The 27,286-nt window shown below is 44.5% G+C and overlaps 1 protein-coding gene across 1 annotated transcript in view; it reads left to right on the plus strand.

Moving 5' to 3' along the window:
• Positions 1 to 27,286, plus strand: part of dnal1 (dynein, axonemal, light chain 1) — a 49,397-nt gene that overhangs the window by 12,804 nt on the left and 9,307 nt on the right. The window contains exon 6 of the mRNA XM_041214711.1: positions 1,282 to 1,408. Within this exon, the coding sequence (XP_041070645.1) occupies positions 1,282 to 1,408 (127 nt within the window). The remainder of the gene's footprint in view (positions 1 to 1,281; positions 1,409 to 27,286) is intronic.

Here is a 27,286-nt window from a genome sequence, read left to right on the forward strand (position 1 = left end):
CAAGGCTATTGGGAGAAGGTGGGAGAATGGCACTGGTGAATTTATCCTTTAGAGGGCCAGCCCTGACACAACAGCCAGATGGCCACCTTCTGTGCTGTAACCGTTCTGAGATTCTCTAATTGTGGTCTTAAGCGCTTTCCCAATTTTAAATGCATCACCTTTGGCAGCCAGGCTTTCAGCTGCCTGCACCCTAAGCTCTGGAATTCCATCTTTGAATCCATCAGCCTCTCAAACTATTTCTTCCTTTATTGGTTCTTTAAAACCTACCCTTTTGAGCAAGCTTTTGGTTATCTCCCCTGATATCTGGCTCTGCATCAAATTTGCAAAGTACAACCTTAACATTAGAGCTAGGCCATTCTGGAATGAAACCAAGAAGCATTTTTTTACACAAAGGGTAATGTGGAACGTTCTGCCAAAAGGCTGTGGATGCTGGGGATCGATTGAAATTTCAAAACTGAGTTCTAGATTTCCACTAAAATAGAATCAAAATACTCTGGATGGCACTAGTTGAACTAGTAGATGATGCTACTAGATGCACTAGCTTCAAAGAAGAATCATATTGGACTTGAAACATTAATTTGGTTTCTCTCTCCACAGATGCTACCAGACATATTTGAGTTTTTCCAGCACTTTTTGTTTTTATTCCAGATTTCCACTACACTTTGTGTGAAGAAGTGTTTTCTGACATCACCCCTGAATGGCCCAGCTCTGATTTTAAGGTTCTTCCCCTTATTCTGAACTCCCCCAGTTGAGGAAGTAGCTTCTCTCTATCTACCCCACAAAATCCTTTTATCATATTAAACGAATCAGATCACCCTTTATATATTTTCTATACTTTAGGGAATACAAGCCGAGTCAGCCCAATCTGTCCTCATAACTTAAGCCTGTTTACCCTTATCTTGGTGGATCTGCACTGCCTACCCTCCTAGGTCAATATATTCTTCCTGAGATCCAGTGCCAAGAACTGAACATGCTCCCTCCAGATGGAGTCTAACCAGAGCCCTGTATAGCTGTAACATAACTTCCACCCCTTGTCTTCCTCTTACGATAAAGGCTACCAATCCATTAGTCTTTTAAATTATTTTTTGTACCTGTTCACTAGGTTTTAGTGATTTCTGTAGGCATTTTGACTTGCTAATTAGCTCGAATAATACAATGGTTGTCCATCTGCTTATTGCTCAATCCTTTTGTTCTAATTCACAAATCCTGCACTATCTGTCAAATTAATGGTACAAAGGGACTCTGAAAACCTGGTGTTGTAATCAGCTTTACTTCCTGCAGGAGGCAGTGGGAGAAACGCTGGAAGAGTTGTGGATTTCATATAACTTGATTGAGAAGCTTAAAGGAATTCATGCTATGAGGAAGCTACGAGTACTGTACATGTCGAACAATCTAGTGAAGGATTGGGGTAAGCTTCATTTTGTTTACAGAAGGAAGACTTGCACTTAGAGTGTCTTTCACAACCTCAGGATATCCTAAAATGTTTCACAGCCACTGAAACATTGTTGAAGTGTAAGCACTGTTGTAATGTAGGAAAGATGACTGTGAATTTGTATACAGCAAGTTCTCAAAATTGACAATGGCCAGATAATCAATTTTGAGGTGTTGGTTGAGAGAAGGCACCTGGGAAAACTCCCCTCCTCTTCAAAATAGAATCTTTCGTGTCCACCTGAGAGGACAGTCAGGGCCTCGGTTTAACACCTCAGTCACAAGATGGCATCTCCAACAGGGCTATGCTGAAATGCCAGCCTAGGTTATGGGTTCAAGTCTCTGGATTGGGACTTGAATCTCCAAATTACTGAGCTTCTGTCTGCCTTTCTTTGTGACTTAGTTAAAGTTAAAGCTTTCTGACTACATTAATGTGCATATTCTGGTGCTCTGTTGAGCATTCAGCACATTGGAGCCCTACATTCAACGAGTTCCTGATCTTAATGCAGATCACAAGGTAGCAAATGGAAGTCAATTTCCTACTCATGGGGCTCTAACTACAACTTTCCAAAGTTCTCTTGACTCTGGAATCGTTCCTTTAGATTGGAAAATTGTGCATGTCACTCTGCTATTTGAAAGGTGAGTGCAACAAATCAGGGAATTATAGACCAGTTAGCGTAACGTTTGTTGTTGGAAAATTGCTGGAGCCTATAATTAAAGATAGCGTGACTGAACGCCTTGAAAACTTTCAGCTGATCAGAGAGAACCAACATGGATTTGCAAAGTGTAGGTCATGCCAGACAAGCCTGATTGAACTTTTGAAGAGGTGACTAAAGTAGTGGACAAGGGAATATTTATGTATGTTGTTTATATGGACTTCCAGAATGCATGATAAAGTCCCTCAGAATAGGCTGATAGAACATGATGTAAGTAATAGGAACATGAGTAGGGCATTCAGCCCCTTAACATTCCTCCACCATCAGTAAGATCATGGCTGATCTTACCATGGCCTCAGCTCCACTTTCCTGCCTGCCCTCGATAACCCTTAATTCCCTTGCCAATCAAAATCCTGAATATATTCAATCATCCGGCCTCCATTGCTGTCTGGGGCAGAGAATTTCAAAGATTAATGACCCCCTGAGAGTAGACATACCTCCTTAACTGTGCCTTAAATGGGAGAACCCTTGTTCTGAAACTGTGCCCCCTATTTCTGGATTCCCCCACAAGAGGAAACATCCTCTCAGCATCGACCTTGTCATGTCCCCTCAGAATCTTATGTTTCAATAAAATCGCCTCTCATTCTTCTAAACTCCAATGGGTATAGGTCCAACCTGCTCAACCTCATAAGACAATCCCATCATCCCAGAAATCAAACAAGTGAACCTTTGTCTGAAATGCCTTCAACCAAGTTAAACCCCTCCCCTAGGTGTGGTCTCACCAATGCTCTGTACAGGTGTAGCATACTTCCCTACTTTCACATTTTAGCTCCCTTACAATAAAGGCCACCATTCCATTTGCCTTCCTAATTGTTTCCTGTACCTGCATGCTAACTTTTCGATTTCATGTAGCCGGCCACCCAGATCCCTCTGTGTCACTGCATTCTGCAGTGTCTCTCCATTTAAATAATACTCTGCTTTTCTTGCCATCTTAGTGGACAACTTCACATTTTTTGCCTTATAATCCATCTACCAAAATTCTGCCCACTCACAACTTATCTATATCCCTTTGCAGAATCTTTGTATTCTCCTCACAACTTGCTCCCCTACCTATCTTTGTATTGTCAACAAATTTGGCTATGATACACTCTGTCACTTCAGCCAAGTCAGTAATAGAGATTGTAAGTAGTTGAGGTCCCAGCACAGATCACTGTGGCATCCCATTATTTATAATTTGCCAACCTGAAGATGACCCATTTATCCTGACCTCCTGTTTCCTGTTAGATAACCAACCCTCTATTCATGTTAATATATTATCCCCTACATCATGAATGCTTATTTTGTGAAGTAAGTTTAGATATGGCGTATTTAGATATCAAATACTTGTTGGAAATCTAAATACGCCATATCTACTGATTCCCCATTATCCATCCTGCTTGTTACATCTTCAAAGAACTTTAATAAATTTGCAAACACATTTTTTCTTTCAGAAAACCATGTCAATTCTGCTTGATTGTATTTTAATTTTCTAAACATCCTCTTTAATTATGGATTCTAGCATGTTCCCAATGACAGATGTTAGGCTAACTAGACTATAGTATCCTGCTTTCTATCTCTGCCCTTTCTTGAACTGGGCTTTACATTTGCAGTTTTCCAGTCTGCTGGGAACTGTCCAGGACCTATTTAACTTTGCAAGATTACAACTAATGCACCCACTATCTCTGCAACCACTTCTTTTAAGACCATAGGATGTTGGCCATCAGGTCTAGGGGTGTTGTCAGCCTTTAGTCCCATTAGTTTCTGTAGTTCTTTTTCTCTAGTGATCATAATTGTTTTCAGTTCCTCCCTTCCTCTTGCCCCTTCATTTTCTATTATTATTGGGGTGCTTTTTGTGGCTTCTGAAGTGAAGACAGATACAATATATGTGTTCAAAGCCTCTGCCATTTCCTTTTTTCCCCATTATTAATTCCCTAGTCTCATTCTCTAAGGGACCAATGTTTATTTTAGCTAGTCTCTTCCTTTTTATATACTTGTAGAAGTTCTTACTCTTTTTATACTTCCTATTTCTTGCTAAAGTTGAAGCTCATAGAATTGAGGCAAATTATTGACCTGGTTAGGAAATTGGCTGAGTGGCAGGAGACAAAGAGTAGGGAAATGGAAGGTACTCTTTTTGGCAGGATGTGACTAGTGGTGTCCTGCACGGACCTGTGTTGGGGTCTCAACTATTCACGATTACCAGCTTAGATGGGGGGATAAAAAGTCACATATTCAAATTTGCGAATGTCACAGATAGGCAGCATTGTAAGCTGCATAGATGGAAGCATAACATTGCCAAGAGATATTGATGGATTAAGTGAATGGGCAACACTATGGCAAATGGAGTTCAGTGTAAGTAAGTATGAGGTCATCAACTTGAACCTAAAAAGGATCATTTCTAAATGTGGAAAAACTAGAAACAGTGGTGACCCAAAGAGACTTTGGGTACAGGTGCATAGGTCATTAAAATGTCATGAGCCGGTATAGGAATAATCAAAATGGCTAATGGAATGCTGGCCTTTGTATCTACAGGACTAGAATACAGGGGTTAGAAGTCATGCTTCAGCTATACAAAGCCCTGTTGTATCACAACTGGAGTTCTGGGCACTACACCTGAGGAAGGATATATTGGCCTTGGAGGGAGAGCAGTGTAGATTTACCAGAATGAGACCTGGACTCCAAGGCTTAATATAAAAGGACAGATTACGCAAGCTAGGGTTGTATTCCATGGCATTTAGACAGTTAAGGAATTGATTGAAGTTCTCAAAATATTATGTTGAGCAGATAGGGTAGATAGAGAGAAGCTATTTCTTCTGGTTGAGGATTCTGGGGCTAATTGTCTGAAAATTAGAATCAGACTTTTCAGCAGTGAAGTGAGGAAGCACTTTGGAAGTCTCTTCTGCAAAGGGCAGTTGGTGCTAGTTCAATTATTAATTTTAAACCTGAAATTGATAGATTTTTGTTAACCAAAGGGATTAAGAGATATGAGGCAAAGCTGAGTTTATGGAGTTAGGTCGCTTCTTAGCTGTGACCTCATTAAATGAAAGAGGCTCAAGGAGCTGAATAGCCTATGTTCCTGTGTTTCTAGAATTGGTGTAGGGGTTTGAGCTGCTCTTGTGCCATCTGGTGGCCAATTGTGGAACAGCATTGTTAGTGACCTGGGGTTGTGACTTTCAACGCTGTCCACATCAGGAATGTGATGAGTGGGACTAAATTAGATAACTCTTTCAAAGAGCTGGCACAGATATGATGGGTCAAATGGCAACCTTCTGTGCTGCAAAGGTCTATGATGTCTGTGAAACTTGGAGTGATGCAGGTCACTTGGCCATTTTAAACATATTTTTAACGTTTAGGAGTGAGAAACATTAAATCAGCTAGAATTTAAAATCGTTAACCTTGTCTAGGAGACAACAAGGTAGAATAAACACTGGGAGATCCTAAAAGAAAGGGATAACTTGCATTTATATAGCACCTTTCACAACCATGCAACATACCAAAGCCCTTTACTGTTAATGGCATACTTTTGAATTGTAGTCACTGTTGTAGGAAACATGGCAGCCAGTTTGAGCTGAGCAAGACCCCACAAGCAGCCACGTGGTAATGACCAGGTAATCTGTTGTAGTGATGTTGGTTGAAGGATAAATATTGGCCAGGACAACAGGGAGAACTTCCCTGCTCTTCTTTGAATAGTACCAAAAGATCCCTTTCATCTGTCTGAGAGGGCAGATGTGGCTTTGGCTCAGCGTCTCATTCAGCACTGCACAGGGAGTGTCAACCTAGGTTCTGCAGGAGTGGGACTTGAACCCAAACCTTCTGACCAAGGCAGGAATGGGACCAGCTTAACTACAGGTGACATTGTTTCAATGCAGTTCTAAAGTATCCCTCGACAAACACTACTGGACTTGCTAAGCACCTTCAGCCCTTTCTATTTCAGTTTCATAAATATTAAAGCAAGACACAGCTTCCAAAACACTTCAGTATGCAAAACCATAGGTTACAGATATAAAGAGAAGAAAGTAAAAGTGAAAGGAAACTGTATTACCCCACCATTATTATGATCATATTACTGCATGGTGGCAGAATTGATCTGTTCTGTAGCACAGTGATCAACATCCAATAATGTATTTCTTTAACCTTTCTACACTTATACAATACCGGACTAATGCAGCCCAAAGGTGTTAAATTTCTCCTCTCAATTTGGTATGAGAAATCCTGTTTGAATTTCACCAATTTAGTGCTTTGATTATTTTGCTCCTTTTGTTTGTATCATTTTTTATTCCTCATTAAATTTCCATCTCTAAATCTCAGAACTACTAACCTGTCAACAGATTGGTGTCTGCCCTTTTGTGTCACAGTCAATACTTGCACACGCCTAGGTGACATACATCGTTTGCTTGAGTTTATGTAACTATGAACTCATTTGAAACAAAAGCAGAATTACCTGGAAAAACTCAGCAGGTCTGGCAGCATCGGCGGAGAAGAAAAGAGTCTTCATGACCCTTCAACAGAAATATGTGAATCCAAGGAGAGGGGTGAAATATAAGCTAGTTTAAGGTGGGGGGGATGGGTGGAGGGAGAGAAGTGGTTGGGGGGGTAGAGAAGTGGAGGGGGATGGTGCAGTTGTAGGGACAAGCGAGCAGTGATGGGAGCAGATCGTCAAAAGATGTCACAGACAAAAGAACAAAAGAACACAGAGGTGTTGAAGTTGGTGATATTATCTAAACGAATGTGCTAATTAAGAATGGATGGTAGGGCACTCAAGGTATAGCTCTAGTGGGGGTGGGGTGGAAAGACTAGCATGGCATAAAAGATTTAAAAATAATGGAAATAGGTGGGAAAAGAAAAATCTATATAAATTATTGGGAAAAACAAAAGGAAGGGGGAAGAAACAGAAAGGGGGTGGGGATGGAGGAGGAAGTTCAAGACCTAAAGTTGTTGAATTCAATATTCAGTCCGGAAGGCTGTAAAGTGCCTAGATGGAAGAAGAGGTGCTGTTCCTCCAGTTTGCGTTGGGCTTCACTGGAACAATGCAGCAAGCCAAGGACAGACATGTGTGCAAGAGAGCAGGGTGGAGTGTTAAAATGACAAGCGACAGGGAGGTTTGGGTCATTCTTGCGGACAGACCGCAGGTGTTCTGCAAAGCAGTTGCCCAGTTTACGTTTGGTCTCTCCAATGTAGAGGAGACTGCATTGGGAGCAACTAATACAGTGGACTAAGTTGGGGGAAATGCAAGTGAAATGCTGCTTCACTTGAAAGGAGTGTTTGGGCCCTTGGACGGTGAGGAGAGAGGAAGTGAAGGGGCAGGTGTTACATCTTTTGCGTGGGCATGGGGAGGTGCCATAGGTGGGGGTTGAGGTGTAGGGGGTGATGGTAGTTCCTCTGACATGTCCTCCTTCCTTAACCGAGGTTTTCCACCCACGGTCATTGACAGGGCCCTCAACTGTGTCCAGCCCATCTCCCGCGCTTCCGCCCTCACGCCTTCTCCTCCCTCCCAGAGACATGATAGGGTCCCCCTTGTCCTCACTTATCACCCCACCAGCCTCCGCATTCAAAGGATCATCCTCCACCATTTCCGCCAACTCCAGCATGATGCCAACACCAAACACATCTTCCCTTCACTCCCCCCCGCCCCCCGTCGGCATTCCATAGGGATCGTTCCCTCCGGGACACCCTGGTCCACTCCTCCATCACCCCCTACTCCTCAACCTCCACCTATGGCACCTCCCCATGCCCACGCAAAAGATGCAACCTGCCCCTTCACTACCTCTCTCCTCACCGTCCAAGGGCCCAAACACTCCTTTCAAGTGAAGCAGCATTTCACTTGCATTTACCCCAACTTAGTCTACTGCATTCGTTGCTCCCAATGCGGTCTCCTCTACATTGGAGAGACCAAATGTAAACTGGGCGACCGTTTCGCAGAACACCTGCAGTCTGTCCGCAAGAATGACCCAAACCTCCCTGTCGCTTGCCATTTAACACTCCACCCTGCTCTCTTGCCCACATGTCTGTCCTTGGCTTGCTGCATTGTTCCAGTGAAGCCCAACGCAAACTGGAGGAACAGCACCTCATCTTCTAACTAGGCACTTTACAGCCTTCCAGACTGAATATTGAATTCAACAACTTTAGGTCTTGAACTCCCTCCTCCATCCCCACCCCCTTTCTGTTTCTTCCCCCTTCCTTTTGTTTTTTCCAATAATTTATATAGATTTTTCTTTTCCCACCTATTTCCATTATTTTTAAATCTTTTATGCCCCCCCACCCCCATTTGAGCTGTACCTTGAGTGCCCTATCATCCATTCTTAATTAGCACATTCGTTTAGATAATATAAAACAAAAACAAAATTACCTGGAAAAACTCAGCAGGTCTGGCAGCATCGGCGGAGAAGAAAAGTGTTGACATTTCGAGTCCTCATGACCCTTCAACAGTTATGTTGAAGGGTCGTGAGGACCCGAAACGTCAACTTTTTTCTTCTCCGCCGATGCTGCCAGACCTGCTGAGTTTTTCCAGGTAATTTTGTTTTTGTTTTGGATTTCCAGCATCCGCAGTTTTTTGTTTTTATCCTTTTGTTTTTATCTCTGCGTTTAGATAATATCACCAACTTCAACACCTCTGTGTTCTTTTGTCTGTGACATCTTTTGATGATCTCCTATCACTGCTTGCTTGTCCCTACAACTACTCCACCCCCTCCACTTCTCCCCCCACCCACCTTAAACCAGCTTATATTTCACCCCTCTCCTCGGATTCACATAGTTCTGCTGAAGGATCATGAGGACTCGAAACGTCAACTCTTTTCTTCTCCGCCGATGCTGCCAGACCTGCTGAGTTTTTCCAGGTAATTCTGCTTTTGTTTTGGATTTCCAGCATCCGCAGTTTTTTGTTTTTATCTCTATGCACTCATTTGTTCCCTCACTGACAGAAATTCAGTATTTCGCATTTATATAGTGCTTGATATCCTCAGGATATCCCAAAACCTCTCACTCCAAACAACTCTGCAAAGTCCTCCTCAGTAGGTCTGAGATTTGTGCCAAAATTAGGAGAGGTGTCCCACAGACTAGTCAAACAACAGCCTGACACAATTATAGTCACCAAATTGTACTTACAGCCAATGTCCAAGACTCCTCCATCACCATCCCTGGGTATATCCTGTCCCACTGTAAGGACAGACCCAGAAGAGGTGACAGCACAGTGGTATGGGTGGGATTGGCCCTGGGAGTCCTCAACGTTGACATTTTTTTAATATACAGTGCTGCTGGGAAGGGAGTTCCAGGATTTTGACAGTGAAGGGATGGTGATACAGTTCCAAGTCAGGTTGGTGTGTGGCTTGGAGGGGAGCTTGCAGGTGGTGGTGTTCCCATGCACCTATTGCCCTTGTCCTTCTAGGTGATAGAAGTCACTGGTTTGGAAGCTGCTGTCAAAGGAACCTCAGTGAGTTGCTACATCTTGTATGTAGTGCACACTGCTTCCACTGTGGAATGTCTAAGTTGGTGGCTGGGGTGCTAATTAAGTGGGTTGCATTGTCCTGGATGGTGTCGAGCTTTTTGAGTATTCTTGGAACTTCACTCATCCAGGCAAGTGGAGAGTATCCTATCACACTCCTGACTTGTGCCTTGTAAGTGGTGGACAGGCTTTGCGAGTCAGGAACCCATGAAGTCTTATGACATCAGGTCAAACATGGGTAAGGAAACCTCCTATTTATTGCCACTTATCATCCTCCCTCAGCTGATGAATCAGGACTCCTCATGTTGAACACCACTTGGAGGGCTTCAAGGGCACAGGATGTACTCTGGATTCGGGACTTCAATGTCCCATCACCAAAGATGGCTTGGTAGCACCGTTACTGATTTAGTTGACATAACTAGCAGACTGGACCTATGGCAGGTGCTGGACGAAACCTATCTGACCTTGCCCTCACTATTCCACCTGTGGCAGATGCATTTCTTCATGACAGTATTAGAGGAAGTGACCACAGCACAACCTCAGTGGAGACAAAATCCTGTCTTCACCCTCCATTGTGTTATGTGGTACTACCTTTGTTCTGAATGGTGTAGATTCAGAACAGATCTCTCTGCTTAAACTTGGGCATCCAGGTGCCTGGGCCATCAGCAGCAGCAGAATTATATTCCATCCCATCTGTAATCTTTTGGACTAGCATGTCCCTCACTCCATTATCACCTTCAAGCTAGGGTTCAATGAGGAGTGTAGGAGAGCATGCCAGGAGCAGCACTATGTATACCTAAAAATGAGGAGCCAACCTGGTAAAGCTAAAGCATAGGTTTGCATGCATGCTAAATGGCAGAAACAGGATGTGATTGACAGAACAAAGTGATCCCACAACCAACAAGTCTGATCAAACTTCTGCACTCCTGCATCCTGTTGATTGTTGTAGTGGGGCAACTAACTGGAGGAGCAGCCTCCATGAACACCGCAATCCTCAATGATGGCAGAGATCAGCATGTCAGTGCAAAAGGCAAGGCATTGAGGCAAATGGAGAACATTCCAGCACATTCCTGACTTACTCATTGCAGGTGATGGACAGGCTTTGAAGAGTCAGGAGGTGAATCACTTGCCATGTTTTCCCAGCCTTTGACCTATTCTTGTAGCCACGGTAATTTTGTGAATGGTGCAATTGCATTTCTGATCAATGGTAACCCCCAGGATGTTGATGAGGGGGGATTTAGCGATGGTAATGCAATTGAATGTCATGGGGAAATGGCTGCAGCGTGTACCGTTCACAAGGTGTTGTAACTCACCGTGGTTTCTTTGACAGCAGTTCCAAACCAGTGACCTCCATAACCTAAAAGGACAAGGGCAGCAGGAAAGAGGGGTCACCATTACCTCTGAGCTCCCCTCTAAGTCAAGACTTGGAGCTATATCGCAATTCCTTTATTGTTGCTGGGTCAAAATCCTGGAACTCACTATCTAACACAGCATGGTGGGAGTTCCTTCATCACACAGAATGCAGTGGCTCTAGAAGATGGCTCACCACCACCTTCTCAAGGCCAATTAGGGTTAAACAATAAATGCTGGCCTTACCAGTGATGCTGACATCCCATGAATGTAGGTATTTTTAAAAGACACACTTAACAGCTAAATGTCAGCTAGTTTATAAGCAGCAGTTTTCCAGAAGCTCCAGATGAGACACATACCAGGTGAAATACTTTTGTGTTATGTTGTTTGAAGGAGGCATGTGGCCAGGGCATCAAGGAAGCTCCTTGTTCTTCTTTGGATAGTGAAACCTTTAACAAAGTGGGTGTTGGTCTGATAGAAAGTGAGTCTGGGGAATTAGTAATGGAAAATAAGAGGATGGCAGATGAATTGAGCAGGTATTTTACATCGGTCTTCACTATAGAAGATTCAAGTAACATCCCAGAAACAGCCTTATATCATGAAACAAAAGGGAGGGAGGAACTCAAGAAAAGGAATGTGGTACTGAGCAAATTGTTGGAACTGTGGGCTGACAAGTACCTGGTCCAGATGGGATTTATCCTAGGGCCTTAAAAGAAGTAGCTAAGGAGATAGGCGTTGGTTTTAATTTTCTAAATTTCTCTAGATTCAGGAAAGGTTCCATTAGATTGGAAATAGCGAATGTAATTCCTTTATCCAAAAAGGGAAGGAAACAGAAGGAGGAAACTATAGGCCAGTTAGCTTAAAATCTATCATAGGGAAAATGTTAGCTGTTATTAAAGATGTTATAGCAAGGCACTTGGAAAAATTCAAGGTAATCAGGCAGCGTCAACATGATTTTGTGAAAGGGAAATTATGTTTAACCAATTTATTGGAGTTCTTTGAAGAAGTAACGTGTTTTGTGGAAAACGAGGAACTCAGTGGATGTACTGTACTTAAGATTTCCAGAAGGCATTTTATAAGATGCCACATTAAAGGCTAACCCGCAAAATAAAAGTTCATGGTGTAGGGGGTAACATATTGGCATGGATAGAATATTGGCTAGCTAACAAAAACAGGTTAGGCATAAAAGGTCATTTTCTGGTTGGCAAGATATAATGAATGGTGGGCCATGTGGATCAGTGCTGGGGCTTCAACTTTTTACAATTTATAGAAATGACTTGGATGAAGGGACCAAAGGTATAGTTATTAAATTTACTCATGATACAAAGATAGGGAGGAAAGTAAGATGTGAAGAGGACATAAGGAGGCTACAAAGGGATATAAATAGGTTAAGTGGGAAAAGATCTGGCAAATGGAGTATAATGTGAGAAAATGTGAAATTGTCCATTTTAGTAGGAAGAAATAAAAAGCATGTTTTCTAAATGGTGAGAGATTGCAAAGCTCTGAGATGCAGAGGGATCTGGGTGTCCTAGTGCATGAATTGCAAAAGGTTAATGTGCAAATACAGCAAATATTAGGAAAGCTAATAAAATGTTATTGTTTATTGTGAGGGGAATTGAATGCAAAAGTAGGGAGATTATACAGTTGTGCAGGACATTGGTGACACCACATCTGGAGTGGTGTGTGCAGCATTGGTCTCCATATTTAAGGAAAGATGTAAATACATTGAAAGCAGTTCAGAAAAGGTTTACTAGACTAATACCTGGAATGAGCTGGTTGCCTTTTGAGGAAAAGTTGGACAGGCTAGGCTTGTATTCGCTTGAGTTTAGAAGAGTAAGACGTGACTTGCTTGAAACATACAAGATCCCGAGGGGTCTTGACAAGGTGGATGTGAAAAGGATGTTTCCTCTTTTGGGAAAATCTAGAACAAGGGATCACTGTTTAAGAATAAAGGGCCGTCTATTTAAGACAGAGATGAGAAACTTTTCCTGAGGGTGGTGAGTCTTTGGAACTCTCTTCCTCAAAAGACGGCTGAAGCAGAGTCTTTGAATATTTTTAAGGCAGAGGGAGAATAGATTCTTGATAAGCAAGGAGTTGAATGGTTATAGTGGGTAGGTGGGAAGGTGGAATTGAGGTTGCAATCAGATCAGTAATGATCTTATTAAATGGTGGAGCAGGCTCGAAGGACCAAAGGATCTACTCCTTGTTCGTATGTTTAGGACTATCTGAGCAGGGAAACAGGGTTTTATTTATTTCCGACGGGAAAGATGGCACCTCCAGCAGTGCAGCAATCTCTCAGTACTACATTGGAGTCAGCCAAATTATGTGCTGAGCTCTTAACGTGGAGCTTGAATCTATTACTTTGTCTGTAAGGTGAAAATGTTACCAACCCCACTCCTATCCTCAGTGACCCTGTATTCCAAAATTTGCAGATGACACAAAGCTTGAGGGAATAGATGTATAGCATTACATAGGCCATATGCTACAGAAACAAACCATTTGATTCAGCCAGTCTGTGCTGGTGTTATGCTCCACTCGAGCATCCTCCCATCCTTCCTCAACCAATTCAATCATCATAAGCCTCTATTCGTTTCTCCCTCTTAAGCATATCTAGCTTCCCCTTATTAAAGAAAGCCAGCACGGATTTCCTCAGGGCTTTCTCGAGTTTTCTGAGGTAACAGAATGTGATGAGGGTAATGTGGTTGATGTGGTATACGTGGACCTCCAAAAGGCATTTGGTAAAGAGCCACATAACAGGCTTGTGAGCAAAGTTAGAGTCCATGGAATATAAGGGACAGCAGCAGCATGGATATGAAATTTTCTGAAAGACAGAAAATAGAGTTGAACGGTTGGTGAACGGTTGTTTTTGGGCTGGGGGAAGGTGTCCCCCCCTGCTTTTTCCAACATACTAATGACCTACACTTGGGTGTACAGGGCACAATTTCAAAATTTGCTGATGACATAACACTTGAAAGTATTATGAACTGTAAGGATAGTCTTAGAGTTTTACAGTACGGAAGGAGGCCCTGCGGCCCATCATGTCTGCCCCAGTCATCAAGCAGCTATCTACTCTAAACCCATTTTCCAGCACTTGGCCCATTGCCCTGTATGCTATGGCGTTCCAAGTGTTCATCTAAATACTTCTTAAATGTTGTGAGGTCCCCACCTCTACCTCCCTTTCAGGAAGTGAGTTCCAGATATCTCCCACCCTCTGGGTGAAAAGATTTTTCCTCAAATCCCCTCTAACTCTCCAGCCCCTTCCCTTGACTCTATTCCCCTTAGTTATTGGCCCCTCCACTAAGAGGAAAAGTTTCTTAACTATGCCCCTCTTAATTTTGTACACCTCAATCAGGCTCCCCCTCAGCCTTCTCTGCTGTAAGGAAAACAACCCCAGCCTATCTAGTCTCTCTTCATAGCTAAAATGCTCCAGTCCAGGCAACATCCTGGTGAATCTCCTCTGCACCTTCTCCAGTGCAATCACACCCTTCCTATAGTGTGGCAACCAGAACTGCACACAATACTCCTGATGTGGCCTAACTAACGATTTATACAGCTCCATCGTAACCTCCCTTGTATTCAATGCCTCAACTAAAAAGGCAAGTACCCTAATGCTTCCTTAACCACCTTATCTACCTGTCCTGCTTCCTTCAAGGATCCATGAACATGCACACCAAGGTACCTCTGATCCTCTCTACTTCCTAGGGTCCTAGCATTCATCATGTACTCTCTTGCATTGTTAGTCTTCCCAGAATGCATCACTTCACACTTTTCAGGATTTAATTCCATTTGCCACTGTCCTGCCCATCTGAACAACCTGTCTATATCATCCTGTAGTCTAAGGCTTTCCTCCTTGCTTTTTACCACAGTAATGAATAGTGATAACGGGTCAACAAATGAGGCTTTATGGATTGAACTTAGAAATAAAAAAGGGGCAGTCACACTACTGGGAGTATACTACAGACCCCCAAATAGTGAAAGGGAGATAGAAGAACAAATATGTAGGCAAATTTCTGCTTGTAAGAACAAGAGGGTAATAATAGTAGGAGACTTCAACTATCCTAATATCAACTGGGATTCAAACAATATAAGGGGCACTGAGGGAGAAAAATTCATGCAGTGTGTCCAGGAAAATTTTTTCAACCAATTAGTGACAAACCCAACGAGAGGAGATGCAATTCTAGACCTAGTCTTGGGGAACGAAGAAGGGCAAGTGGGTGAAGTGACAGTTGGTGACCATATCGGGGACAGTGATCACAATTCAGTTAGATTTATCATTACCATGGGAAAGGACAGAGATAAGACAAGAGTAAAAGTATTGAACTGGGGGAAGGCAAATTTTGCAGAAATGAGAAGGGACTTGGCTGAGGTGGACTTGACAGCATTGCTGGAGGATAAAACAGTGGAAAACCAGTGGGAAACACTAAAAAGCGAGATCCTGATTGTACAAAGTAGACATGTCCCCTACAAAAATAAGAGTGGTACTGCCAAATCTAGACCTCCCTGGTTGTCTAGAGGAATATGGGGGAAGATCAAACAGAAAAAGAAAGCATACGATAGGCACAAAGAACTAAGCCTAGACGAATATAGAAAGTGCAGGGACAAAGTAGAAAAGGAAATAAGGAATTCAAAGAGAGGGCATGAAAAAAGATTACCAAGTAAAGTTAAAGATAACCCAAAGATGTTTTACCAATACAGTAATGCTTAAAGGTTAGTTAAGGAAAAAGTGGGACCTACCAGAGGTGAAGATGGAAACTTGTGTGTCGTTGCAGAGGTTTTGAATGAATATTTTGTCTCCGTGTTTACAAAGGAAAGGGAGGATGTAAATATAGTAGTCCAGGAGGAACACTGCAAGATATTGGACGGGATAGTCAAAGAAAGGAAGTACTCGAAGGATTGAAATCCTTGAAAGTTGATAAGTCACCAGGGCCAGGTGGATTTCCGAGGCTGCTGAAGGAAGTCAGGGAGGAGATAGCAGATACTCTGAGGATGATTTTCCAAACTTTACTCGATACAAGGGAGGTACCGGAGGACTGCAGAAATGCAAACATAGTTCCATTGTTTAAAAATGGATCAAAGAAATGCCAAACAATTATAGGCCAGTTAGTCTTACATCGGTGGTGAGCAAATTAGTAGAATCAATCCTGAAAGTTAGGATTAACTGACGTGGAAAGGCATGAACTAGTCAGGGATGGTCAGCATTGATTTGTTAAAGGAAGGTCTTGCCTCACAGATTTGATTGAATTCTTTGAGGAAATGACAAGAAGGGTTGATGAAGGTAGTGCAGTGGATGTTGTGTACGTGGATTTTAGCAAGGCATTTGACAAAGTCCCACATGGCAAATTGGTCAGGAAAGTAAAAGCCCATGGGATTCAAGGTAATGTGGCAAACTGGATAAAAGGTTGGCTTTGTAACAGGAGACAAAGGGTAATGGTTGATGGATGCCCTTGCGAGTGGAAAGTTGTCTCAAGTGGTGTTCCACAGGGCTCGGTGTTGAGACCCTTGCTGTTTGTGTTATATATTAACTATTTGGACGTGAACGTGGGGGGCACGATTGGGAAATTTGCAGATGACACGAAGATTGGCCGAGTAGTGAATAGTGTAGAGGATAGCCATAATCTCCAAAACGATATAGGTGGGTTGGTGGAGTGGGCAATAAAGTGGCAGATGGATTTTAACATAGAGAAGTGTGAAGTCATACATTTAGGGAGATCAAACAGTTACAGGGATTACAAAATAAATGGGAATGTACTAAGAGGGGTAGATGAAGTGAGGGATCTTGGCCTACAAGTACACAGGTCCCTGAAGGCAGCAGTTCAAGTAGACAAGGTTGTAAAGAAGGCATATGGAATGCTTTCCTTCATTGGCAGAGGTATAAAATATAAAAGTAAGGATATAATGTTGGAATTGTATAAAACACTGGTGAGGGCACAACTGGAGTATTGTGTGCAGTTCTGGTCACCACATTACAGGAAGGACATAATAGCTCTGGAGAGAGTACGGAGGAGGTTTAGAAGAACGTTGCCAGGGTTAGAAAAGTGTAGCTACAAGGAGAGATTGGATAGGTTGGGGTTATTTTCCTTAGAACAAAGAAGGCTGAGAGGTGACATGATTGAGGTGTACAAAATTGAGAGGAATACATAGAGTGGACAGGATAAAATTGTTTCCCTTGATGGAGAACTTTAGAACCAGGGGACATAGATTCAAGATAAGTGGCAGAAGATGTAGGGGTGACATGAGGAAGAACTTTTTTATGCAGAGGGTAGTGGGTGTCTGGAATACACTGCCCAAGTTGGTAGTAGAGGCAGAAACCCTAAACTCTTTTAAAAAGTACCTGGATCTGCACCTAAAGTGCTGTAAGCTGCAGGGCTATGGGCCGGGTGCAGGAAGGTGGGATTAGAAAGGGCACCTGGGTGTCCTCGGGCTGGCATGGACAAGATGGGCCGAATGGCCTCCTTCTGTGCTGTAACTTTTCTATGGTTCTATATAGATGGGCTGATCAGTGGCAAATGGAATTTAATCCGGATAAGTGTGAGGTGATACACTGGGGCAGGACAAACAAGGCACGGGAATACACTATGAATGGTAGGACCCTGGGAAATATCAAGGATCAGAGGGACCTTGGTGTGCATGTCCACCGGTCCCTTGAGGTAGCGGGACAGGTAGATAAGGTGGTTAAGAAGGCATATGGGATACTTGCCTTTATTAGCCGAGGCATAGAATATAAGAGCAGGGAGGTTATGCTGGAATTGTATAAAATGCTGATTAGGCCACAGTTAGAGTATTGCATGCAATTCTGGAATCTGCATTATAGGAAGGTTGTGATTGCACTAGAGAGAGTGCAGAGGAGATTTATCAGAATATTGCCTAGGCTGGAGAGGTTTGTTGGATTGGGGTTATTTTCCCTGGTGCAGAGGAGATTGTGGGGGGGACATGATTAAGATGTATAAAATTGAGGGATATAGATAGGGAAGACAGGAAGGAGCTTTTCCCCTTGGTGGAGAGATCAATAACCGGGGGCATAGATTTTAATTAAGGGGCAGGATGTTTAGAGGGGAAGTGAGGAAGAATTTTTTCACCCAGAGGGTGACGGGAATCTGGAACTCACTACCTGCAAGGGTGGCAGAGGCAGAAACCCTCATAACATTTAAGAAGTATTTGGATGTGCACTTACAATGCCATGACATGACATGTAAGGCTATGGGCCTAGTGCTGGAAAATGGGATTAGAATAGTTAGGAAAAACTCAGCAGGTCTGGCAGCATCGGTGGAGAAGAAAAGAGTTGACGTTTCGAGTCCTCGTGACCCTTCGACAGAACTTGAGTTCGAGTCCAAGAAAGAGTTGTCCGGCCCATCTCCTGCGCATCCGCCCTCACGCCTTCTCCTCCCTCCCAGAAACATGATAGGGTCCCCCTTGTCCTCACTTATCACCCCACCAGCCTCCGCATTCAAAAGATCATCCTCCGCCATTTCCGCCAACTCCAGCATGATGCCACCACCAAACACATCTTCCCTTCACCCCCCCTATCGGCATTCCGTAGGGATCGCTCCCTCCGGGACACCCTGGTCCACTCCTCCATCACCCCCTACTCCTCAACCCCCTCCTATGGCACCACACCATGCCCACGCAAAAGATGCAACACCTGCCCCTTCACTTCCTCTCTCCTCACCGTCCAAGGACCCAAACACTCCTTTCAAGTGAAGCAGCATTTCACTTGCATTTCCCCCAACTTAGTCTACTGCATTCGTTGCTCCCAATGTGGTCTCCTCTACATTGGAGAGACCAAACGTAAACTGGACGACCGCTTTGCAGAACACCTGCGGTCTGTCTGCAAGAATGACCCAAACCTCCCTGTCGCTTGCCATTTTAACACTCCACCCTGCTCTCTTGCCCACATGTCTGTCCTTGGCTTGCTGCACTGTTCCAGTGAAGCCCAACGCAAACTGGAGGAACAACACCTCATCTTCCGACTAGGCACTTTACAGCCTTCTAGACTGAATACTGAATTCAACAACTTTAGGTCGTGAGCTCCCTCCCCCATCCCCACCTCCTTTCTGTTTCCCCCTTCCTTTTTTTTCCAATAAGTTATCTAGATTTTCCTTTTCCCACCTATTTCCATTATTTTTTTTAAAAAAATTTTTTTTAAATCTTTTATGCTCTCCCCACCCCCACTAGAGCTATACCTTGAGTGCCCTGCCGTCCATTCTTAATTAGCACATTCGTTTAGATAATATCACCAACTTTAACTTTAACACCTATGTGTTCTTTTGTTCTTTTGTTGTTGACATCTTTTGATGATCTGCTTCTATCACTGCTTGTTTGTCCCTACAACCACACCCCCACTCCACTTCTCTCTCTCTCTCTCTCTCTCCGCCCCCCACACACACACCTTAAACCAGCTTATATTTCAACTCTTTCTTGGACTCGAACTCAAGTTCTGTCGAAGGGTCATGAGGACTCGAAACGTCAACTCTTTTCTTCTCCGCCGATGCTGCCAGACCTGCTGAGTTTTTCCAGGTAATTCTGTTTTTGTTTTTGTTTTGGATTTCCAGCATCCGCAGTTTTTTTGTTTTTATCTCTGTGTTTAATTGACTGCCACTGCTCTTCAAGAAATGCCTACCTCCTTGAAGAAGTTCTGTTCTTTTCTGCGACAAGATTTCCGTTCCTCTCTTTTGCCCTGCTCACCTTCCTTGCTTTCCATTTCCCTCCTGGTGTTTGACAAGGTGTTTACTAAAACCCGCTTTCACAGCCATATCTCCTTTCTCAGTGACTGTCTCCATCTCCGACTTACCCCACGTGGATTTCAACTGAAATTCCACCCCTCATGTTTCGAACCCACCCAGGATTACAGGTATCTCCGGGACATAAAATGTTTCTCGGACTGCTGTTCCCGTCACATTCTGAAATCCACACTCAATGCCATGCGCCGCCATATGAACACACTCAACCTCTCCCTCCAGCAGCACCGCCGTACCCTTTTTCAAAGCTGCGCGTGCCCCCAGTTTCATTTTATCCTTCGGCTCATCCGACGCCTCAACAAGAAACTTTTTCTCTTTCTCTCAAGTGCTAAGGAACGCAAGCTCCAACAACTCATCGACACCAACACCCATCTAGGACCCTCCACCCCTGCCTGTCCCTCCGTCCACACCCCATCTTCCAATCCCAACCCCAGCCGTGTATTCTCTATACCCCCTGAGCTTCCCCTCTCCGATGCTGAACATTCAGTGCTCAGCAAAGGACTTAGTTTCATACCCTTACGCCCTCACCTCAATGAATTTCGGGCTCGGCATGATGCTGAACTCTTCTTCCGCCGTCTTCGTCTCCGGGTTCAGTTCTTTGGGCAGGAGTCCTCTCCCAGTTCAACGGATCCTTTTACCCATCTCCAATATTCTCCCTCCACCTAGACCCCTCCCTCTGGATTCTTACCTTCTCTTGATCTTTTAATTGAGAACTGTCGGCGCGACATTAGTCGTCTCAATTTCTCTGCTCCTCTCACCCATTCTAACCTGTCTCTTTCTGAACTTACTGCACTCCATTCTCTCAGGTCCAACCCTGACATTGTCATCAAACCCGCTGACAAGGGTGGTGCTGTTGTTGTCTGGCGCACTGACCTCTACCTCGCGGAGGCTGAGCGTCAACTCGCAGACACTTCCTCCTACCTCTCCCTGGACCATGACCCCACCACTGAACATCAAGCCATTGTTTCCAGGACTGTCACTGACCTCATCTCCTCTGGGGATCTCCCTCCCACAGCTTCCAACCTGATAGTCACCCAACCTCGGACGGCCCACTTCTATCTCCTACCCAAAATCCACAAACAGAACTGCCCCGGTAGACTGATCGTCTCAGCTTGCTCCTGCCCCACAGAACTCATTTCTCGTTATCTTGACTCCCTTCTCTCTCCCCTTGTCCAGTCCCTTCCCACCTACATCCGTGATTCCTCTGACACCTTACGTCACATCAACAATTTCCAGTTCCCTGGCCCCAACCGCTTCCTCTTCACCATGGACGTCCAATTCCTCTACACCTCCATCCCCCACCAGGATGGTCTGAGGGCCCTTAGCTTCTTCCTCGAACAGAGGCCTGAACAATCCCCATCCACCACTATTCTCCTCCGTCTGGCTGAACTTGTTCTCACACTGAACAATTTCTCCTTCAACTCCTCTCACTTCCTCCAAATAAAAGATGTGGCTATGGGTACCCGCATGGGCCCCAGCTATGCCTGTCTCTTTATGGGGTACGTGGAACATTCCTTGTTCCAGTCCTACTCCGGCCCCCTTCCACAACTCTTTCTCCGGTACGTCGATGATTACTTCGGTGCCGCTTCATGCTCTCATCGGGACTTGGAAAAATTTATTAATTTTGCTTCCAATCTCCACCCCTCCATCATTTTCATGTGGTCCATCTCTGACACTTCCCTTCCCTTCTTTGACCTCTCTGTCTCAATCTCTGGTGATAGACTGTCCACCAATATCCATTACAAACCCACCGACTCCCACAGCTATCTCGACTACAGCTCCTCACACCCCGCTTCCTGTAAGGACTCCATCCCATTCTCTCAGTTCCTTCGCCTCCGTCGCATCTGTTCCGATGATACTACCTTCAAAAACAGTTCCTCTGACATGTCCTCCTTCTTCCTTAACCGAGGTTTTCCACCCACGGTCGTTGACAGGGCCCTCAACCGTGTCCGGCCCATCTCCTGCGCATCCGCCCTCACGCCTTCTCCTCCCTCCCAGAAACATGATAGGGTCCCCCTTGTCCTCACTTATCACCCCACCAGCCTCCACATTCAAAGGATCATCCTCCGCCATTTCCGCCAACTCCAGCATGATGCCACCACCAAACACATCTTCCCTTCACCCCCCCTATCGGTGTTCCGTAGGGATCGCTCCCTCCGGGACACCCTGGTCCACTCCTCCATCACCCCCTACTCCTCAACCCCCTCCTATGGCACCACACCATGCCCACGCAAAAGATGCAACACCTGCCCCTTCACTTCCTCTCTCCTCACCGTCCAAGGACCCAAACACTCCTTTCAAGTGAAGCAGCATTTCACTTGCATTTCCCTCAACTTAGTCTACTGCATTCGTTGCTCCCAATGTGGTCTCCTCTACATTGGAGAGACCAAATGTAAACTGGGCGACCGCTTTGCAGAACACCTGCGGTCTGTCCGCAAGAATGACCCAAATCTCCCTGTCGCTTGCCATTTTAACACTTCACCCTGCTCTCTTGCCCACATGTCTGTCCTTGGCTTGCTGCATTGTTCCAGTGAAGCCCAACGCAAACTGGAGGAACAACACCTCATCTTCCGACTAGGCACTTTACAGCCTTCCGGACTGAATATTGAATTCAACAACTTTAGGTTGTGAGCTCCCTCCCCCATCCCCACCCCCTTTCTGTTTCCCCCTTCCTTTTTTTTTCCAATAAATTATCTAGATTTTCGTCTTCCCACCTATTTCCATTATTTTTTTAAAAAAAATTTTCTTTAAATCTTTTATGCTCTCCCCACCCCCACTAGACCTATACCTTGAGTGCCCTGCCATCCATTCTTAATTAGCACATTCGCTTAGATAATATCACCAACTTTAACTTTAACACCTATGTGTTTTTTTGTTCTATTGTTGTTGACATCTTTTGATGATCTGCTTCTATCACTGCTTGTTTGTCCCTACAACCACACCCCCACTCCACTTCTCTCTCTCCGCCCCCCACACACACACCTTAAACCAGCTTATATTTCAACTCTTTCTTGGACTCGAACTCAAGTTCTTTCGAAGGTCATGAGGATTCGAAACGTCAACTCTTTTCTTCTCCGCCGATGCTGCCAGACCTGCTGAGTTTTTCCAGGTAATTCTGTTTTTGTTTTGGATTTCCAGCATTCGCAGTTTTTTTGTTTTTAGAATAGTTAGGTACTTGTTTGACTGGTGCAGACTCGATGGGCCGAAGGGGGTTTTTCTGTGCTGTAGACCTCTATGACTCTTTGACTTCCAAAGGACATAGGCTGGTGGAATGGGTGGACAAATGGCAAATGAAATTTAATGCAGAGAAATGTGAAGTGATTCATTTTGGTAGAACAAGGAGAGGTATTGTAAAATAAAGGATACAATTCTAAAGTGGGTGCAGAAGCAGAGGGACCTAGCAGTACATGTGCAAGATCAGTGAAGGCAACATGGCAGGTTGAGAAAGTGGTTCATAAAGCAAATGGGATCCTGGGCTTTTTAAATAGGGGCAAAGAGTACCAAAGCAAGGAAGTTATGATAAACCTTCATAATACACTGGTTCAGCCTCACGTGGGGTATTGTGTCCAATTCTGGGCATACAGTTTAGGAAAGATGTGAAGACGTTAGAGAAGGTGTATAAAAAAAAGTATGGGAATGGTTCCAGGGATGAGGAATTTCAGTTACGTGGATACATTGGAGAAGCTGGGGCTTTTCTCCTTGGAGATTTAATGTAGTGCTCAAAGTGATGAGGGAGCAAATAGGGAGACACCTATTCACTGTTCACTAACACTGTGCTCATTGGTGGAAGGATTGAGAACCAGACGAAAGAATTTAAGGTGCTTGGCCAAAGAAGCAATAGCAACATAAGGAAGAACACCTTCACGTAGCAAATTGTTAGGAACTGTAATGCACTGCCTGAGTGGGCCTAGGTGGATTGCACTTGCAGGGAACAAGCATGGACATATTCAGCGAAATGGCTGCCTTCTGCGCTGTAACTATTCTATGATTCTATAAATGCATCTATACTATTCACCTCTAACCATGTTTAGGATAACCTTCCACTTTTTCAATTCTATCCCTCTAGAAAATAACTTCCAGTGCTTGGTTGGCTATTTTTAAATGGCCTTATTAACTTGTATTGCTGCTTTTAGAGATTTGTGTGTGCTGCCTTTTGCTCCTTTACCCTATTTAGATTATTTTCCAACTAATATATGACACATTTTGTTAAGAAATATAAATTGAATACCTCATTCTTATTTATATTGAAATTCATTGGCCAATTATTTGCCCATTCTACAAGTCCATTCACTCTTGTAATTTGTTGCAGTCCTCCTCAGTACAGACTATTCCTCCAGTCTGGTGGTGCTGCAAATTTAGACATTGTGTTTTGATTTCAGAGTCTAAACTGTTAACATAAACTGTGAACAACATTTGTTCCCAGCACTGATCCTTGAGGGACCCCAGTTCTCACCTTCTGTCACTCTGGATAGCTACCTTTTACCTCTGCTATCTGCTTTCTGTCTTGCAACCAGATATCTATGCATCCTGCTCATTTTCCCTTGACGCCACATGCTCTGACCATATTTGGGAGAGATAAGGCTGTAGCATTTGTGATATTTTCCCCCTCCCCATTGTGGTCAAGTCTCCAACCACCACAGCATCATAATCTAATAACCTATGGAAGGGTCAATGTCAGTACAGAATAAGACCCCCTCTCTACCATCTTTATGAATTACATACTTACTTCATGCCAACTGTGAACTAATGCCCCATTTGAATTGCTATCATCTAATGCTCCCGTTTTCTAGCAACCTGTTTTCTCCTAACCCATTCCCCTACCGCTATTCCATCAAGTCTGTGCTCCTCTGCATATTGATTGTTTCAACAGTGAAGATACGGTAAGTGGGAAAAACATCAGTATCTGAGTAATTTGAAACATGATATGGTAAGCATAGCCTGTTTGGGAGGAACAGGTGACTTTGGATCTATTGTTCCCAAAGCTCTCCAGCTCTGGGGTTTTCCTCACATGATGTCTGTGTCTAAAATAAAAGCAAAATACTGCAGATGCTGGAAATCTGAAACAAAAATAAAAATAGCTGGAAAAACTCAGCAGGTCTGACAACATCTACGGAGAGGAGCACAGTTAACGTTTTGAGCCCGTATGACTCTTCATCTGAACTGAGGAAATATAGAAATGTGAAATATAAGCTGGTTGAGGGGGGTGGGACAAGTAGAGCTGGATAGAGGGCCAGTGATAGGCGGAGGCAAAGAAGAGATTGCCAAAGATGTCATAAGCAAAAGGACAAAGGGGTGTTGACGGTGATGATATTAGCTAAGAAATGTGCTAATGACAACGTTAAGGATAGAAAGCAGAACGAGCAAGTGTGACAGATAGCCCTAGCGGGGGTGGGATGAAGGGATCGAAATAAGCTAAAAGGTGGAGATGAAACAATGGATGGAAATAGGTGGGAAAAGAAAAATATATTTTTAAAAAGTATAAATTATTGGAAAAAGGGGGATTGGAAAGGGGGTGGGGATGGAGGAGAGAGTTCATGATCTGAAGTTGTTGAACTCAATGTTAAGTCCGGCAGGCTGTAAAGTGCCTGGTTGGAAGATGAGGTGCTGTTCCTCCAGTTTGCGTTGAGCTTCACTGGAACATTGCAGCAGGCCAATGACGAACATGTGGGCATGAGAGCAGGGTGGTGTGTTGAAATGGCAAGCGACAGGGAGGTCTGGGTCGTGCTTGTGGACAGACTGAAGGTGTTCTGCAAAGCGGTCACCCAGTCTGCGTCTGGTCACTCCAATGTAGAGGAAACTGCATTGGGAGCAGCGAATACAGTAGACTAAATTGAGGGAAGTGCAATTGAAGTGCTGCTTCACGTGAAAGGAGTGTTTGGGCCCTTGGATGGTGAGGAGAGGGGAAGTAAAAGGGCAGGTGTTGCACCTTCTGCGGTTGCATGGGAAGGTGCTGTGGGAGGGGGTTGAGGTGATAGGGGGTGCTGGAGAAGTGAACCAGGGTGTCCTGGAGGGAACGATCCCTGTGGAATGCCGCTGGGGGGGTGAAGGGGAAATGTGTTTGGTGGTGGCATCATGCTGGAGTTGGCGGAAATGGCGGAGGATGATCCTTTGATTGCGGAGGCTGATGGGGGTGATAAGTGAGGACAAGGGGGATCCTATTATGGTTCTGGGAGGGAGAGGAAGGTGTGAGGGCGGATGTGCGGGAGATGGGCCGGACGCGGTTGATTGATTACAATGATTAGTCAACAGCTCCAATTTTTAAAAATTCATTTACGGGATGTGGGCTTTGCTGACTGGGCCAGCATTTATTGCCCATCCCTAGTTGCCCTTGAGAAGGTGGTGGTGAGCTGCCTTCTTGACCCACTGCGGTCCATGTGCTGTTAGGAAGGGAGTTCCAAGATTTTGACCCAGCGACGGTGAAGGAACGGCGATATATTTCCAGGTCAGGATGGTGAGTGACTTGGGAGGGAACTTTCAGATGGTGGTGTTCCCATCTATCTGCTGTCCTTGTCCTTCTAGATGATAGTGGTCGTGGGTTTGGAAGATGCTGTTAAGGAGCCTTGGTGAATTCCTGCAGTGCATCTTGTAGAGGGTACACACTGCTGCTACTGTGTGTTGGTGGTGGAAGGAGTGAATGTTTGTGGATGGGGTGCCAATCAGGCGGAGCTACTTTGTCCTGGATGGTATCAAGCTTCTTGAGTGTTGTGGGAGCTGCACTCACCCAGGCAAGTGGTGAGTATTGCATCACACTCCTGACTTGTGCCTTGTAGATGGGGGACAGGCTTTGGGGAGTCAGGACGTGAATTACTCGTTGCACGATTCCTAGCCTTTGGCCTTCTCTTGTAGTCACAGTATTTATATGGCTGGCCCAGTTCAGTTTCTGGTCAATGGTTAACCCCCCCCCCGCCGCCGGATGTTGATAATGGGGGATTCAGTGGTAATGTCATTGAATGTCAAGGGCGATGGTCAGATTCTCTCTTATTGGATGGCACTTGTGTGGTGCGAATGTTACTCGCCACTTGTTAGCCCAAGCCTGGATATTGTCCAGGTCTCCCTGCGTTTGGCCATGGATTGTCTCCGTATCTGAGGAATCACAAATGGTGCTGAACATTGTGCAATCATCAGTGAACATCCCCACTTCTGACCTTATGATGGAAGGAAGGTAATTGATGAAACAGCTGAAGATGGTTGGGCCGAGGACACTACCCAGATGAACTCCTGCAGTGATGTCCTGGAGCTGAGATGACTGACCTCTGACAACCTCAGCCATCTTCATTTGTGCTAGGTATGACTCCAACCAGTGGAGAGTTTTCTCCCTGATTCCCATTGACTCCAGTTTTGCTAGGGCTCCTTGATACCACACTTGGTCAAATGCACTTGATGTCAAGGGCAGTCACTCTCACCTCACCCCTGGAGTTCAGCTCTTTTGTCCATGTTTGAACCAAGGCTGTAATGAGGTCAGGAGCTGAGTGGCCCTGGCAGAACCCAAACTGGGCGTCAGTGAGCAGGTTATTGCTAAGCAAATGCTGCTTGATAGCACTGTTGATGATCCCTTCCATTACTTTACTGATGATCGAGAGTAGACTGATGGGGTGGTAATTGGCTGGGTTGCTTTTTGTGTACAGGCCATACCTGGGCAGTTT

Source organism: Carcharodon carcharias, chromosome 20 (genome assembly GCF_017639515.1).
Source record: "Carcharodon carcharias isolate sCarCar2 chromosome 20, sCarCar2.pri, whole genome shotgun sequence".
Lineage (NCBI taxonomy): Eukaryota > Metazoa > Chordata > Chondrichthyes > Lamniformes > Lamnidae > Carcharodon > Carcharodon carcharias.